The 16,379-nt window shown below is 35.3% G+C and overlaps 1 protein-coding gene across 13 annotated transcripts in view; it reads left to right on the top strand.

The window, feature by feature from the left end:
- The window catches only part of PDE1C (phosphodiesterase 1C), a 551,218-nt gene that overhangs the window by 473,732 nt on the left and 61,107 nt on the right, over positions 1-16,379 (top strand). For all 13 annotated transcript variants that reach the window (XM_032286655.1, XM_032286659.1, XM_032286653.1 and 10 more), the window contains one exon: positions 4,170-4,247. In XM_032286655.1, coding sequence (XP_032142546.1) covers positions 4,170-4,247 — 78 coding nt within the window. The remainder of the gene's footprint in view (positions 1-4,169; positions 4,248-16,379) is intronic.

The following is a 16,379-nucleotide window of genomic DNA, read 5'->3' on the forward strand; positions in this document are numbered from 1 at the left end:
CAGGTTTGACCCATGGACCATAGTTTGCCAACCCCAGGTCTAGTCAGTGGGAGCAACCAGTGAACACAAACAAGCCAAGGACATTGTACTTGAGATTGTCACCAAGAAGGATATGAATTCTACCAGAGGAAACAAAGACCCAGAGAGGGCAGATGTGGAAATAATAATTCATTTTGAAGTTGGCTAGGGGAAAGCCTGAAAGAAACAAAACAGGAGCCAGAGTCTTCAACGAGGCTGGCTGGATTTCACAACTGTGCTTATTTCCTGAAATAAGCAGCAGCCTACCATTTCCCTTAAAAAGTAAGCAGTAGATGAGAGGTGGGAAAAGAAATCAATTTAGAGCAATAATAAGAAAGGCTAATGGTGGTTCGGGACTGTATTACAGCAGCCTAATTAGAATGATTTACAGCTGCACAGAAAGTCTCTTTTGCTTCCCCCTGCTTATTGAGTAACAGCTCACATCAGCCATTACTCTAGATATAACCCATGGGAAATTACCTAATGGGCTTGAGTCAGGGAACATCATCAAACAAGCACGTGTCACTGTCCTGGCACCCTTCTCTGTGGGGTGCCCAGGATACCTTCCACGTTAGAGCTGAAGGATGTTGGTGAGGGAGAGCTGCTCGAAGTTTGGGCACCCATTGGCAGTGACATAATCCTCTAATCTTTGCTCTGTGTCGAGGTTACTTCCTCCCACAACCTCCCCAGCCCTGGCTGAGAAGAGGGGCCACCATGGGCTGCTGCTGGCTAGCAACCAGCCAAGGAAACAATCTCTGCAACTTCTAGAAGACATCCTGGTGTTGCTGCAGCTGTTGTTCAGAGCAACCCAGTAGGCTTAAAAAGCATGCATTAGGAGTGTGGAGGTTCACTGAGGGAAGAAGGAACTAGTTTGACTACAGGGCTCAAGATCCTTGAGTCCATCTCTGGCATCCTTAAGATAGAGAAAAGCCAGTATTTGGAGTGTTTCGTGGGACTTATGAAGGATTTCTTTTCTTTTGGTGGTGGAGGAGGTGATGACCATATCTTCCACTTAAAATCCTCCTGTTTGGACCCTGGCCAGAGTAGACACCCCTGCCTCTCAATTCTTCCAGCCAGTCTGGTTTTTGTTGTTGTTGTTGTTTGTTTTTTGGGAGTTGTTTGTTTGTTTGTTTGTTTGTTTTTAAGATGGAGTCTCACTCTTCTCACACATGCTGGAGTGCAGTGGTGCAATCTCGGCTCACTGCAACCTCCACGTCTTGGGTTCAAGAGATTTTCCTGACTCAACCTCTTGAATAGCTGGGATTACAAGCACCTGCCACCATGCCTGGCTAATTTTTGTATTTTTAGTAGAGACAGGGTTTTGCCACTTTGGCCAGGTTGGTCTCGAACTCCTGACCTCAGGTGATCCACCCACCTCAGCCTCCCAAAGTGCTGGGATTACAGGTGTGAGCCATGGCACCCTGCTGCCAGTCTGTATTAGTCCATTTTCACACTGCTGATAAAGACATACCCAAGACTGGGTCATTTATAAAGAAAAAGAGGTTAAATGGACTCACAGTTTCACTTGGCTGCGGAGTCTTCACAATCATGGTGGAAGGTGAAAGGCACTTCTTATATGATGGTGGCAAGAGAGAATGAGAACCAAGCAAAAGAAGTTTCCCCTTATAAAACCATCAGCTCTCATGAGACTTATTTACTACCACAAGAACATTGTGGGGAAAACTGCTCCCAGGATTCAGTTATCTCCCACTGGGTCTCTCCCACAACACATGGAAATTATGGAAGGTACAATTAAAGATGAGATTTTGGTGGAGACATGGCCAAACCATATCACAGTCCACCCCATTTCAGAATGAGAGGGAACCTGGAGAGTTTATTGACTTACAGCTTAGTGTAGCATTTGTCAAATTCCATTAAAAATATGTACTTTGTAGAATATGTCACAGCCCAAAATGGTCCTTAATCATCCTTAGATAATCATTTTTTTATAAATTCATAGGCCAAAGGCATTTAGAAATGGAAACAGTAAACAGAAGTCTGAAATCTAAGACTTGAGCTTCATAGAGAGGTTGCAAATACTATAGTTGAGAGCTTAGCAGTTTTGCTGCAAGAGAGAAATCCAGGTGCAAAGTTGGGGCAGATGTGAGCTCAGGGTTGGGGTATGAAACATGAGAGTGGGTAGTTCATGCCCCTTGACATAGATGGAATGGCTCATGTTTGTCCAACTGGCTGCAGGAACGTTGACAAAAAAACCTCAAACTTGAAAAACATCCTCAGTCATTTGGTGAGTGGGTTATTCATCAGATTTTACAAACTGGACATTTAGTGAATGAATCTTTGATGCAGTTGTCTTCTTTCAATTATAGTACCTTCATAATCAGGCTATTATAACATTTAATAAAATGATGCACATTCTACTCTTTCTAAAACCTGAAAGTTCAAATTATATTACCTTTCACACTTCGAACTATAAAATTTAGAAACCTGCCCTGGCCTTTTACATAAACGTCATTGTTTCAGCTATCACACAGGCTCGTGACTAGTTATTTCCTCATACACAGACATGATATTAAGCTAAAAATGAAAGTTTCCATGGAGTGGTTTTTGGTAGAATCCCAGACTTTCTAAATCAAACCTCCCTGGAGATATCATATTTGATGCTAAACTATTCTTTGAATAGTTTGGTTAGAATACCTTTGAAGAACAAATGCTGAGTAACCGGGTGGAAGAGTAAGAAGAAATTGGAACATAACTCTTTGCACATCTATTATAAAGTAAGCATCAGGTAAAGGAAGCTGAAAGCTAACAAGCTTAGCTTTCAGCCCTAAGCCATTATGACATGTTGTCTTTGCTTGCATGCATCAAAACAGTTCTCAAAAAGCATTTAGCACACAGCCTGGCACGAATAAAGTAAAAAAGAGTAAACCCTGTCCCTCATACACATAACTTAGAGGCCCAGCTGACTCCAATTATTATTAGGATTTTTTGGCTTCAGTAAGTACCAGTATTTGAGTGAGAACATATTCTTGGTTTTATGCAGGCTAAGAAAAAAAAAAGCTTCCATTGGTAAGATTGGTAAGAAAATATTCAACACTTGAAAATAAGGGTGGGGGAAGAGGTCCCTGACCTTTCCATGTCATACTGGAATATTGTTGAACACACATGCCCTAGGATTATTAAATTATTTTAGATAGGGTGCAGCACTATTTTACTACAAAGAACCAGGTAGAAAATATTTCTGGCTTTGCCTGTCTCTTTGCAACTGTTGAATTCAACTGTTGCAGCATGAGAGCGGCCATGGACAATATGTAAATGAATAAGTGTAGCCATGTTTCAGGAAAATTTTATTGGTGGCAGCCACCATTGATCCAGGGGCCTTAATTTGCTAACTTCTACTCTTGAAGAACATGACTATGTCTAGCTGTATTTACTATTTGATTCACGCCTGGGTCCTGTGAAGTTATATGCTAATTTATAGATTTTTGACTGAGAGAGAAGATAACCACAAAGGTTATGGTTTTATTGCCCTGTAGGATATAACCAGTTTTGTCATTAACCTAGCAAACATGTTTCGGAAATATCCGTAAATACCCAGTTCCAGTACTTTGGAAACTTCTTACTGTTCTCTCATAAGTGGGTTAAATACATACTTGACACATGTTCTTTCTAAGGATAATGTTTTACAACTTTTACAAATTACATTTTGACAAGCTCATTTATTAAAATACCATTTATAGCTCCGTTTTAGAATAATAACAACTGTATTGAGTGATATGCCTTCTAATTTATCCAATATGCCTGTAAGGTAGGTATTAATATATCCATTTTGCAGATAAGAAAACTGAAGCACAGAGACGTTAAATAGCTATTAACTGGTAGAACTTACATTTAGCTCCAGTTTCTCCTCACTCCACAGCCTAACAGTAAATCTTAACTGCTTCTCTTAGAAGATAAACACATGACTTAACTGCAACTCTATTTAACAAGAACTTTCAGCCTCAATTTCTGTATCACAATCCAATTTCCAGGACCTAACATGTGATTACAAAAGATATTTACACTCAGACACATAGACCTTCATGACTATAAAATTATGCTGCACTTTTTTTTAACCTTGACGGGTTTGAAGATGTTTACAACACCCCCCTCAGCTGTATACATATACTGTTTGTCATGTTTATTACTTTCAGGTGACTTGAAAGATGGTAAAAATCAGACAGACAAGAAGGATCACTCTAACACTGGAAATGATTCAAAGAAAACAGATGGTAAGAGAATTATTCTCATTACATTTTTCCATAAAATGTGCAATTTAATGTAAGCTTGTTAGAATCATACCCAAAATTTAAATAGTGGTTGTGGATACACTCTTATATCCTGAAAAAAAAAAAAAACCCTTCACTATATTTAAAGGGTACTATTATTCCTTTATTAATAATTTATAAATTATTGTTGTATCTCTTCTCCTTCACCATACTCTCTCCATCACAAATGTTTTCTATACTCTTTCTACTTGTCATTTTTCATCTTAAACTTCATAAAAAGTTGATTTTGGACTTGCTGGTCAGACAGCCAGAATGAAGTATCATATACTGCCAATGTATTTGTAAGTCTTTGAATGGGTCTATCATGCAGCATAAATAAGAAATGTTCCATGTTTTATGTTTTCATGTTTTTTTTAACCTTGAACGAGTTCTTATTTTTGCTTAAAACAAAAACAAAAGCAGGAATCTGTATAGCGCTACTGTTGGGAGGCAGCATATATGATTGTAGAATACAGTTTTGCCAGCAAGAACAAGTCTTAAAAGCAATGACAATGCAAAACTCAAGCATAAACAACATTCCACTTTCTAAAACCTGAAAGTTCAAATTATATTACCTTTCACACTTCGAACTATAAAATTTAGAAACCTGCCCTGGCCTTTTACATAAACGTCATTGTTTCAGATATCACACAGGCTCGTGACTAGTTATTTCCTCATACACAGACATGATATTAAGCTAAAAATGAAAGTTTCCATGGAGTGATTTTTGATTGAATCCCAGACTCTCTAAATCATACCTCCCTGGAGACATCATATTTGATGCTAAATTCTTTGAATAGTTTGATTAGAATACCTTTGAAGAACAAATGCTGGGTAGCCAGACGGAAGAGTAAGAAGAAATTGGAAAGTAAGTCTTTGCACATCTATTATAAAGGAAGCAGCCGCCTTAACTTTCAGCCCTAAGCCATTATGACATGCTGTCTGTGCTTGCATGCGTGAAAACAGTTCTCAAACTTTTTCCAAAAAGACAATGCAAATAATTAACTCCAGGTGTGTTACTACATAATATCTGGGGAACACATACCTGCAATTTTTTTAACCAGTGTGCTTATGCAAATTGAAATCACTTACCTAATGAGTGTATCCTTCTTGAATAAATGTGACTAAGAAGTAAATAACACAGAATAAAGTAGAATTCAAAATGACAGTCTCTGAGCCAGACTATTATAGGTAAGGTTTGTTTAAATACCAGAGGCTCTTTGCCAGCCATCAATACCAAATTAAGGCAACCAAAGCCAGAAAATGTACAGTGGAGTAATGATGTCAACTTCAAACCCAAAACCCAGACAATTTCTCCATCCTGTATCCAACTATTGGTCCACAGATTCCTGTTAAATTTCTATAGCATAAAAGCCCAGAATAAATCAAGTCCAAAATTTTTCATATGAGATTTTGAATCTTGTTGCATTTATATATTATGGTACAAACATCTGCTCTAATGATGTCATGTGGGCATTGTGGATTACATTTTATCACCTTCATAAAGCCGCCTTTGTCTGTGCCCTTTTAAACTGAATCATTCCCAAGTATTGAAAAGAATTAAACAGGTTTTTTGGGGGGAAAGTGATAAAATAGATTTTATGTTCTATTGTGCAAATAAGTAAAGTTTGATTGTTTAATGAGCAGGATTCTTGATCTCATAAGGCAGTAAGCAGACTGCAATAAATTAAAGAGACATTTTTTAATGTCTATCTCTGTTTCCCTCCATAGCCTGTTCTTCTACTGCCTCAAGTAGGTCCTGGTGTGTCTGTGTACTTGCAAGTTTGCACACAAACTTAATCATAAACAACTTTGCATTTTGCATTTATTGATTAACTAATATAACATCATCACTGCTTTGGTACCAACAGAACTGAGAGCATTGAGCTTTAGTGACTTGCATTATTTTAGTCCAAAACCTTTAACAGGACTAAAATGAATTTTTGGTGGCAGGAAGTGGGAAACAATTTGATGAGTCCCACCCACCCTTTCCTTTTTGGTCATTAAAGCTCTCTACTTTAGAAAAATTTGAAAAGGGAATATGTAGATCAGTAGATATATTGATTGCTTTTAAAACTATGTAGAAACAACCAGATAAATATTGAACATTTCTTTTTGGATCCTATTATGTCTGATAATGAGGGGGAGTCAATTTAACAATTTTTAATGCCGCTACCCCCAGACCAATCCCTGGAAACCATTGGTGACTAGTTCTCTTTAATATTTGAGAGGGAGTATCTGGGTACAATTCAAGCCCAGTGTGAACATTCAGAGAGAAACCCAGTGGAAACTGGATCACAGTTGGTTATTCCCAAACTCCCATGAACCAGGGCATGCACAGGGGGAAACAGTGTGTGCTGAAAGGGTAAATTGCATCCTGGCATAATGAACACATTGCAGCTGTACATTATTTCTGTAAGCCTACTGAAGTACTGTTTAGTACCTTGCAGCAGTAATTTTCTAACTGACTTCAAAGAATGGATGTCCTTTGAAAGTACCTTACTTACCCCTAGGGAGAAATGTATTGACATAAAAAGGTCTAGGTCACTGAGCCAAGATTCTAATCATGCTTAAACTTTTCCATTGGCATTGGAAGACTTGTGGGGTGCCACACAAATGCATTCATTTTGGTGCATTTTTAGCCATGTTTATAATAGCATAGCCTCATGGACTTGCCATAATTTTTTATAGTTACCCAGAAATACATACTTGCCCTTAACTTTACTTGACCGCATTAACAGAAAAATAAGAGAGCTATCTCTTGTGCCTCTCAAACAACTGATTATGATTAAGCCCCGTGTGGTTATTAGCCAAGTCTTATGGAGGAAATTCAGCAGGAGTTTCTCCTTTATTGAATATTCTGGGAACTGGAATGTTTATCGATGGTCTTATGAAACTGAAAAGTGAGTTGTGAAGAATGGAAAGGGTAGGCAAAAGACAGTCTACAAAAGACAGTTACTTCTCTTTGCAAAAGAATGTCTGCTTTTGCAAACAGAAGTAACAAGAATTGGATTTACCTCCCCCCACCTGAAACAGCCCAAAATCCCAGACAACATATGTAAAAGAGTGTTTTTTAAAATACCAGACAGACATCAGGAAATGGAGAACAGTGATCGTTGCAATACCTGGAATAAATGAAGTGCACCCTACAATTGCCTCAGCTTACTGCCTTGAAAGGACTTCCAGGCAGCATAGAGAGGAGTGACATAGGCACATCTCAGTGACTGTCTGAGTTGAGAAGTTGGATAAAAATCCAGGAATACCAAGATCGCTATAGTTAATGGAATAAAACAGTGGAGAGAAGAGGGTTACAGAGAGACAAACTCCAGAGATCTGAAGAATATAAGAGTACAGGAGTATTCCCTTATTAGCAGTTTCACTCCCTGTTGTTTCAATTACCCATAGCCAACTGAGTCTGAAAATATTAAGTTGAAAATTCCAGAAATAAACTATAAGTTTTAAGTTGCACACCATTCTGAGAATGTGATGAAATCTCATGCCGTCCTGCTTGTATTAGTTCGTTCTCATGCTGCTAATAAAGACATACCTAAAACTGGGTAATTTATAAAGGAAAGAGAAGTTTAATGGACTCACAGTTCCACATTGTTGAAGAGGCCTAATAGTCATGGTGGAGGCCAAAGAAGGGGCAAAGGAGCACCTTACGTGGTAGCAGATAAGAGAGTGTGTGCTGGGGAACTGCCCTTTACAAAATCATTAGATCTCATGAGACTTATATACTAGCGTGAGAAAAACTCACCCCCATAATTCAATTACCTCCCACCGGGCCCCTCCCATGATATGTGTGGGTTATGGGAGCTATGATTCAAGATGAGATTTGGGTGGGGACACAGCCAAACCGTATCACGGCTCTATCCCACCTAGGATGGGAATCATCTCTTTGTCCAGCATTATCTACACTATACTGGCTGTACTTGCTACCTGCCTGTCACTTAATAGCTGTCTCATTTAACAGATTGACTGTTGAAGTATCACAGTGCTTGCAATTAAGTAACCTTTATGTTACTTAGCAATGGCTCCAAAGTGTAAGTATGGAGATGTTGGCAATTTAGATATGCCAAAGAGCAGTCACAAAGTATTTCTTTTAAGTAAAAAGATGAAAGTTCTTGACTTAATAAGGAAAGAAAAAAAGATTTATGCTGAGGCTGCTAAAGATTTATGCTAATAATGAAATCTATCAATGAAATTGTGAAGAAGAAAAAAGAAACATGTATAATACATATACAGCTCAGTGCTATCTGAGGTTTTCGGCATCCACTGGGAATCTTAGAAAATATCCTGTGGGTAAAGGGAAACTACTACACTGAGCAACCCATGCAATGAGGAAACTACTTGAGGCCAGAACAGAACCATCCAAGAGGATTAGAGGGAATAGTCCTGATGTTCACACAAGGCAGGGAAGAGTACCTGTTCCCACTAGCCAGATTTAAATATCTCATTATTTAAAGAAAATTAGGTAAAAGACTCATATTTAGTTTACTTTAGTCATGGGGAATAATTAGCTGTAGCCTATATGCTACTCTGGTTCTATCTAACAATCTTAAAAGCAAGACATAAAAGGGGTCAAAGTGTTTCCAAGTAATTTAACTACATCCCAGAATAAAGCTCAAGGATATACATAGGAGTACAAAAATATCCAGCACCCAACAAGGTAAAACTCACAATGTTTGGCATCCAATAAAAAATTACCAGGCATGCAATGCAGCAAGAAAACATTACCCACAATAAAGAAAAAGCCCAACCATTGAAACCAACCCAGAACTGAAACAGATGTTAGAATTAGCAGACAAATACATAAAAGCAGTTCTTATAACTGTAGCCCATATGTCCAGAAGTTAAGTAGAGACATGGAAGATTTATTTTAAAAAGTCTAAAATCAAACTTCTAAACATGAAAACTGCAATATCTGATATGAAAAATGCAATCAATGGTATTAACAAAATAATATTAGATGAGATGAATGGTAAATACGCTAAATGGAATTAGATTTTGGAGTGGAAAACAGTAGCAAAATGATAGCAATAGAAGCTACCCAAAAAGAAACAGAAGAAAAAAGTATAAAAGCAGAATTGTAGGACACCTTCAAGTAGCCTGATAAATGTGTACTTGGAATCCCCAGGTAGAGGAGAGAGAGAGCTGGAAAGAAAAATATTTGAAAAACCAGTGTCTATAATTTTGGCAGATGATGAAAACTATAAATCTACAGATTCAAGAAGCTCAATACATCTCAAGCACAGGGAATATAAGGAAAATTACAAAAAAGCATACTATAATATGATTGTTCAAAGCCAGTGATGAAGAGACAAATTTAAAAACTGCCAGAGAAAAATTACACAAATGTACAGATAAACAAACATAAGGATGACGGTAGATTTATTGGGAAGAATGATGCAAATGAGAAGACAGCAGAGCTAAATTTTTAAATTAACGAAAGGAAAAAAATTCAACAAAGAATTCTGTGCCTAGCAAAAATATTTTTCAGAAACCAAAATGTAATTAAGATATTTTCATCAGATATACAAAAACTGAATGAATTCATCACCAGTAGACCCACCATGCAAGAAATTTTAAGGAAAGGCAGAAGGATAATTATGCCATATGAAATATGGATCTTTACAAAAGAATGAAGAGCATTAAAAATGACAACTATATGGATAAATATATATGATTTTTCTTATTTATCTCAATGATAATTGACCAGGTGAACAAAATAATATAAATGTACTTTTTAATTGATAACATATACAAAAATAAAATGTATGACTACAGTAGCATAAAGTCTAGTAGGGGAGAAATGGGATGTCTATTGTAAGGTTCAGTATTACACATGAGGTGTTATAAAATCATTTGAAGGTAAATAGAGTTAAATTAAGAGCATATATATTATGAACTCTAAAGCAATCACTAAAATAACAATACAAAGATATGTAGCTGATTCGCCAACAACAGATAAAATGGAATCATAAAATAACCCAAAACACGGTAAAACAATTAAGAGAACAAAGAGCAGGTGAGACAAATAGAAAACAAATAGGAAGATTATAGACTTAAAACAAAGCAAATCCGTTTGCACATTAAATATAAATGGCTTAAATGCCTTAATTAAAAGGCAGAGATTATGAGATTGTAATATTCAAATATATTATGACTTTATATAAAAAATCATCAATATAAAATTCCTGACTTTACCAATATGAAGTATATTAATGCAATAAAATTATACTTATACCATATAAACATACACAAATAAAAACGAAGTCCAAAATTACACAAATAGCACAAAAGTAAAAGGTTGGAAATCAGTATACTGTCTTAACACTAATCAAAAGAAAGCTGTATTATTATCTGACAAAGTAGATATCAGAACAAAGACAGGAATAAGAAGTTTCAGTAATAAAGAAGTTCATTTTATAATGATAATGTTGTCCATTTATCAAGAGAATATAATTATTCTTTACGTTTATGCACCGAAATACTTGAAGCAAACTGCAAACATATTTTTAATTCACAGTTTATTTGGAGACATTAATATCTCTTTCTCAGTAATTAATAGACTAAGTAAATATGAAAATCAGCAAGGAAACAAAGACTTGTACAACACTGTCAATCAACTTGACATAATTGGTGTTCCTAGATCACCCAAACATAGAAGAATTCACAGCCTTTTCAAGTGCATGCAGACTATTTACAAAGATAGATTATATCCTGGGAGAATAAATTAGTTCTAATAAATACAAAAGGATTCAAGCCAAACAAATATGTTCACAGACCACAATAGAATTAAATAGAAAGAATGCTTATATTATGTTATTATTCTTTTAGTATCTTTAGGATGTGTAATAATGTTATCGCTCTCATTTTTGATATGTGTAGTTTGTGTTTTCTCTGTTTTTCCCCAATCAGTATGGCTATAGGTTAATACATTTTATTAATCATCACCATTAATATTTTCTATTGTTTTTCTGTTTTTATTTTATTAATATCCACCTTTATTATTTCCCTTTTTCTGCTTGCTATTGTGTTTATTTTGTCTTATTCTTCTAGTTTATTCAGGTGAAAGTTACAGTTTTCAGATTTTTTTTTTCCTCTTTTAATATAGGAATTTAGTGGTATACATTTTCTTAAGTACTGCTTTAGCATCATGACTCAAACATTGATATGCTGCATTTTCATTCACATTCAGCTCAAAATACTTTCTGATTTCCACTTAGTATCTACATTGACCTAAGGGTTATTTAGAAGTGTAATGTTTAATTTCCAAATATTTGGGAATTTTCCAGAGACAGGTAACATGTAAATTCTTCCCATGTTGATCTATAGGTTCAATACAATCTCAATTAAAATCATAGAATGCTTCTTTTTGGTAGAAATTGACAAGCTGATTCTAAAATTTATGTGGAAATACAAAGTATCCAGAATAAAGTATCTTTGAAAAAGGAAAAAGCTGGAGGACTGCACAGAAGCTTGGATTACAAAACTTATTATAAAGCTACAGTAATTAAGGCAGTATGGTATTAACATCAACACAGACAAACTAGTCCAAAACTAGATCTACATGTGTATAGACAATTTATTTTTGATAAAGGGCAAAGAAAATTCCAAGGGAAAATGATAATCATCAACAAATGATGATGAAATGCTTGAATATCTGTATGCAAAATAATGAATTTCTAACTATACATAATATACTAGCATCTCAAAATTTATTATAAACATAAATGAAAATGTAAAATTATCAATTTCTAGTTAAGAAAATATAAGAGAAACTCTTTTTGATCTTGGGTTAAACCAAGATTTATTAGGCATGACCCCAAAAGTACAAACCATAAAAAACAAATTGATAAATTATACTTTATCAAAATTAAAACTTCTTTTCTTCGAAAGCTTCTATTAGGAGAATAAAAAGACAATTCACAGTCTGGGAGGATATTTGCAAAATATCCTGTTAAATAACCGATAACCATTAAATACAAATACTCAATATTAAATAATAAGAAAAGAAACAATCCAATTAAAAACATACCAAAAAAATCAAATAAACATTTCACTAGAGAAGATATACAACTAGCAAATAAGCACATTAAAAGATCCTTGACATCATTAGGGATGTGAAAATTAAAAGCAAAATTTAAAACCATGTTAAGATAAAATAAAGCTTGTGTGAGGGGATATGTATATTACATCCACATAATAATTTCTTAGCTCCACATTTCGCTGTGACTGTCAGGACACAGCTTTGTCAGTTTGTTCTCTCAGTGAGGAAATTGTATTTCTTACAGCCATTCTTTCTGAATATTTCTCAAGATACTCATGTTCTCCCCTTTAGGATCTCAGTACAGAAAAAAAGGAGGAAGCAATGTAGCCAGCATTCTTGTTAGTTTGCATAGAACAACTAACTGATCAAAAGGGTTGTTGTGTACATTATAGGAATTTGCCTTTAATCATATCTAAAGTGTATAATTCTTCACAAGGCTGTTGTCTCATGATCTTGACTTGCTACATGGCTCACTGAGGTCACCTGAAGAAATATATGTGTTTTTCCTGTTTTTTTTTTTTTTTTTTTTAAAAATAGATGATCCTAACAAGTTTGTTTGGAATGAGTACAAAAATAAATTTGGAGTGGATGACTCTGAGCTTTTTAGATTCTTTTGTTGTTTGAATTGATTTGCCAAGCCATTAATAAAAACACCAGAAGGATACAACTTTACACTTGAGTTGTACTTAATGTTCATCATGTTGACATTTTGAAAAATGTTTGTTAGTTGCCTATAGGTGAGGCATCATGACCTGCTCTGCGATGAAGCTGGTAGTGAAAGATAGATAGGGCCTGTACAGAAGTGGAGTTGTACCCTGCTCTGTAGATCTGGGGAGAAAACAGTCCAACAGCAGGCTGTGGGTAGGACCGAGACACATGTATGTCTTTATTAGACATTGTTTCTGTCTTAGGTTCATTTCCAGAGATTTGAAAAACAATAAATGCTTTGTCACATGACCATTAATCAAGAGGTGTGCATTCACTGGTTATACGGACCCTGAGGCCATCATCAGTTTTCTTATTGGCGTCAACACCTGTGTTCCAGTTTTCTCATCTCAAGGGATTGTACTCTTATTACTCTTTCTTCCAAATAAAAAGTCCCCATACTACTTAGGACAATAGTTTTAGACTGCCTTTATATACCAGAATAAAGAACTGCCCTATTTTAGACACCTTAAAACCTTCCTTCTAGTTGCTGTTCCATTTTATCACCTTAGTTTTCCAATCTCTGCTATTTCTTCCCACAGGGCTTTGTTTTTATCACTTGTAGTTGACACTGGCTTTGCATTAGTCCATGCAGAGCCATAGCAACACTTGAACACACTTCCTCGTCTTCAGCACACTCATAATTGAATTAATCTTATACCCCTATATGTAGAAGACGTTATGGAGAATTTTGTATTCTTTTAATATTTTTCCCAATTTCTGAAAGAGCCATTTGTTTCTAAGGAACTGTTGATATGATTTTTGACCAAATTCCAATGGATTTATCATTCTTAGAGGATGGTGGTCTTAGTGACCATTTTTGTTCAAACTTCTAGCCTAGTTTATGTTGTGTAACTACGCATAAGACAATTTAGTAATAGAAGAGGTTTGGCATTTTGAGAATTCCTGACATAGGACTTTTTAGTGAAATCTATTTTGCCATTCATCATTTTGTTCTTTACATAAGCATGGTCTCATTTGGGAAACACAAAATTCCTTCATCTGGTAGTTTAGAGGGTATGTGATGATTAGAAAGAGAGGCTTGCCAATTAGCCAGCAGACTAACTCTACATAATGGCAGAACAAAGAATTCCATATTGACAGTAAAGGAAGAGTCGATTATGCTGGAGAGTATTTGTTGACACCGAAAGGAATTCTTTTGACCAATGCATAGTTTTGACTGACAGTTTACTGATGTACAATGTGAAATACATATTTCACATACCCTGGAATGCTCTTGTCAACTGGCCACTTGGTGATTTCTTCTTCCTGAAGGAAAACCTACTTGGAAAGTCAAATTCTATCAGAAGGTTGCTTGGTGAATTGAACATGTAAGGAGACTTAGTTGATGAATTGTGATCTTAAGGTAGAATATCTTCATATCTGTTTCTATCATTGGGACAGACCTGCCAAGAAGAGTGGATATGGGTCATCTTGCATGTCCTGTATCCTGACAGTGCAAGAGGCACCTCTTTATGGTACCTCTTTTCTTGTCTGTTTTTCAGACACACATTAATTCAGCCACCAAATGTGTTAGTATCTTGGAGTAGATTACTATTCTTATTCACTTTCAGTCATTGCTTTTCTGGGCTTTAATTTTGATGAGACTTCATTGTCTTTAAGGTAGGTGTTCTTGATTTGTTTATCATTATTTTTGTTCACTTTAGAGTACCAGATTTTTACTGGCTCTATACCACTCTGAAGGTGTGCCCAGATCATGTGATTTGTAAAATAGGCCAAGGAATGTGAGCTGGGAAGACAAGCTGTTACCTCATCCTTTTCTCTCACACCCAAGACAGTATTGTCATAACAATAACTTTGAATCTCTTCCACTTACCTTAAAAATTAAACCTTTATAACTTCAGTGCTTATCTGTTTTTAGTAATGAATTATTTGTAATATACTTCATTATTGGTCATGCCACTGACATCAAAATCTGCTAATTTGAGTCAGTTTCTACATATAGCTAATCCTGTCCTTTGAGTTTTAAACTTATTTCTATCTCAGAGGATAATATATCTTAGCTCTGGGAAGATATCCCACTGCAGCCTTGTATGTATTGACAAAAAGTAGACATTATATTTAATAAAGGAATTGCTTTCAAGGTGAGAATTCAACATCCCCTTGTAGGTTATTTTTCATGAGTATAGAGGGACAAAACATCTGGAGTACTTTGGGTCCCAATTAAGTCATCATAAGAACACAAGTTCTGACTAATATCCCATTTCCTTTAACCTTTTGTCTATGAAAACGCCTATGACCTATTTACTTAACATATTTATGTCATGTGGAACATCAATAGTAAAGAAATGCTGTGGTTAAACATGTGTTTTTTAAAGCATTTACAACCTTATTTTCTCAAGTAGTTTGACAAGTATCTGAACTCTGTACTCCGATGTCCCTGTCCAAGGAAAACAACAAAAAGTCAATAAATGGAGGAGAAAATTGTAATATTATTTTTAGGTGTCTGTTATTCTCATGCATCTGGTTAAAACTTTACTAATTAAATTCTAAAAGGTATTTTCAATTAAACATTTTGATTTAGATACTTCACTGTCATTTTCTGCTTAATTTTGGAAGCTGTGCTGTAGGTTGAACCAACAACAAGAGTTATTGTGAATTCATGCTTAAACCCAACATAATTGAGTTTTTTAATGTATTTGGGGGAAATCTATTACCAATCCATAGAATGTGAGTGAGAAGTGGTCAAACAGGGCTAACCAGAAAAAGCTCCTTGTTCGTTATTTGCTACGGACTTCTGCTCTTGGGAGCGTGGAAGTACAAAGCCTATTACTTCCTCATGATTCTAGTATTTCATCTGAGTCATAGCAAATCAGAACAGTTAGCTCTTTTGGTTATAAACATACATTTCAAATCAATGCATTTTTAAATATATTTTTAGGTTCATTGAATGTCCTGGTGCTTTTCAAGGAGGGTGTATAATGATGAATTATGGTGAATTATAAAGGAACAAGATGGCATGTGACTACCATGGTACTCTTGTAGATTTTCATGTCTTGAAATTCATGTTTATACTATCAAAATAGCAACTGAAATTATATACACACATATGTACACACATATATGTACACACGTAGATATATTTGAAACATATATGCATCATATATATGATATAGGTAATATGGATGATATATTTGATATATATATCTGATATATGATGCATATATGACATATATAAGATATATTAATATATATACTATATGATATACTATATTACATATATCACAAATCACATATACATATATATGTATATTATATATAATATATGAAATTGATGGGTTTAAATAAACTGTGTTATACTAAGGGAAACGTCTAAC

This window comes from Sapajus apella, unplaced genomic scaffold, assembly GCF_009761245.1.
Source record: "Sapajus apella isolate SASKATOON/1434 unplaced genomic scaffold, GSC_monkey_1.0 scaffold19, whole genome shotgun sequence".
In the NCBI taxonomy this organism is placed as follows: Eukaryota; Metazoa; Chordata; class Mammalia; order Primates; family Cebidae; genus Sapajus; species Sapajus apella.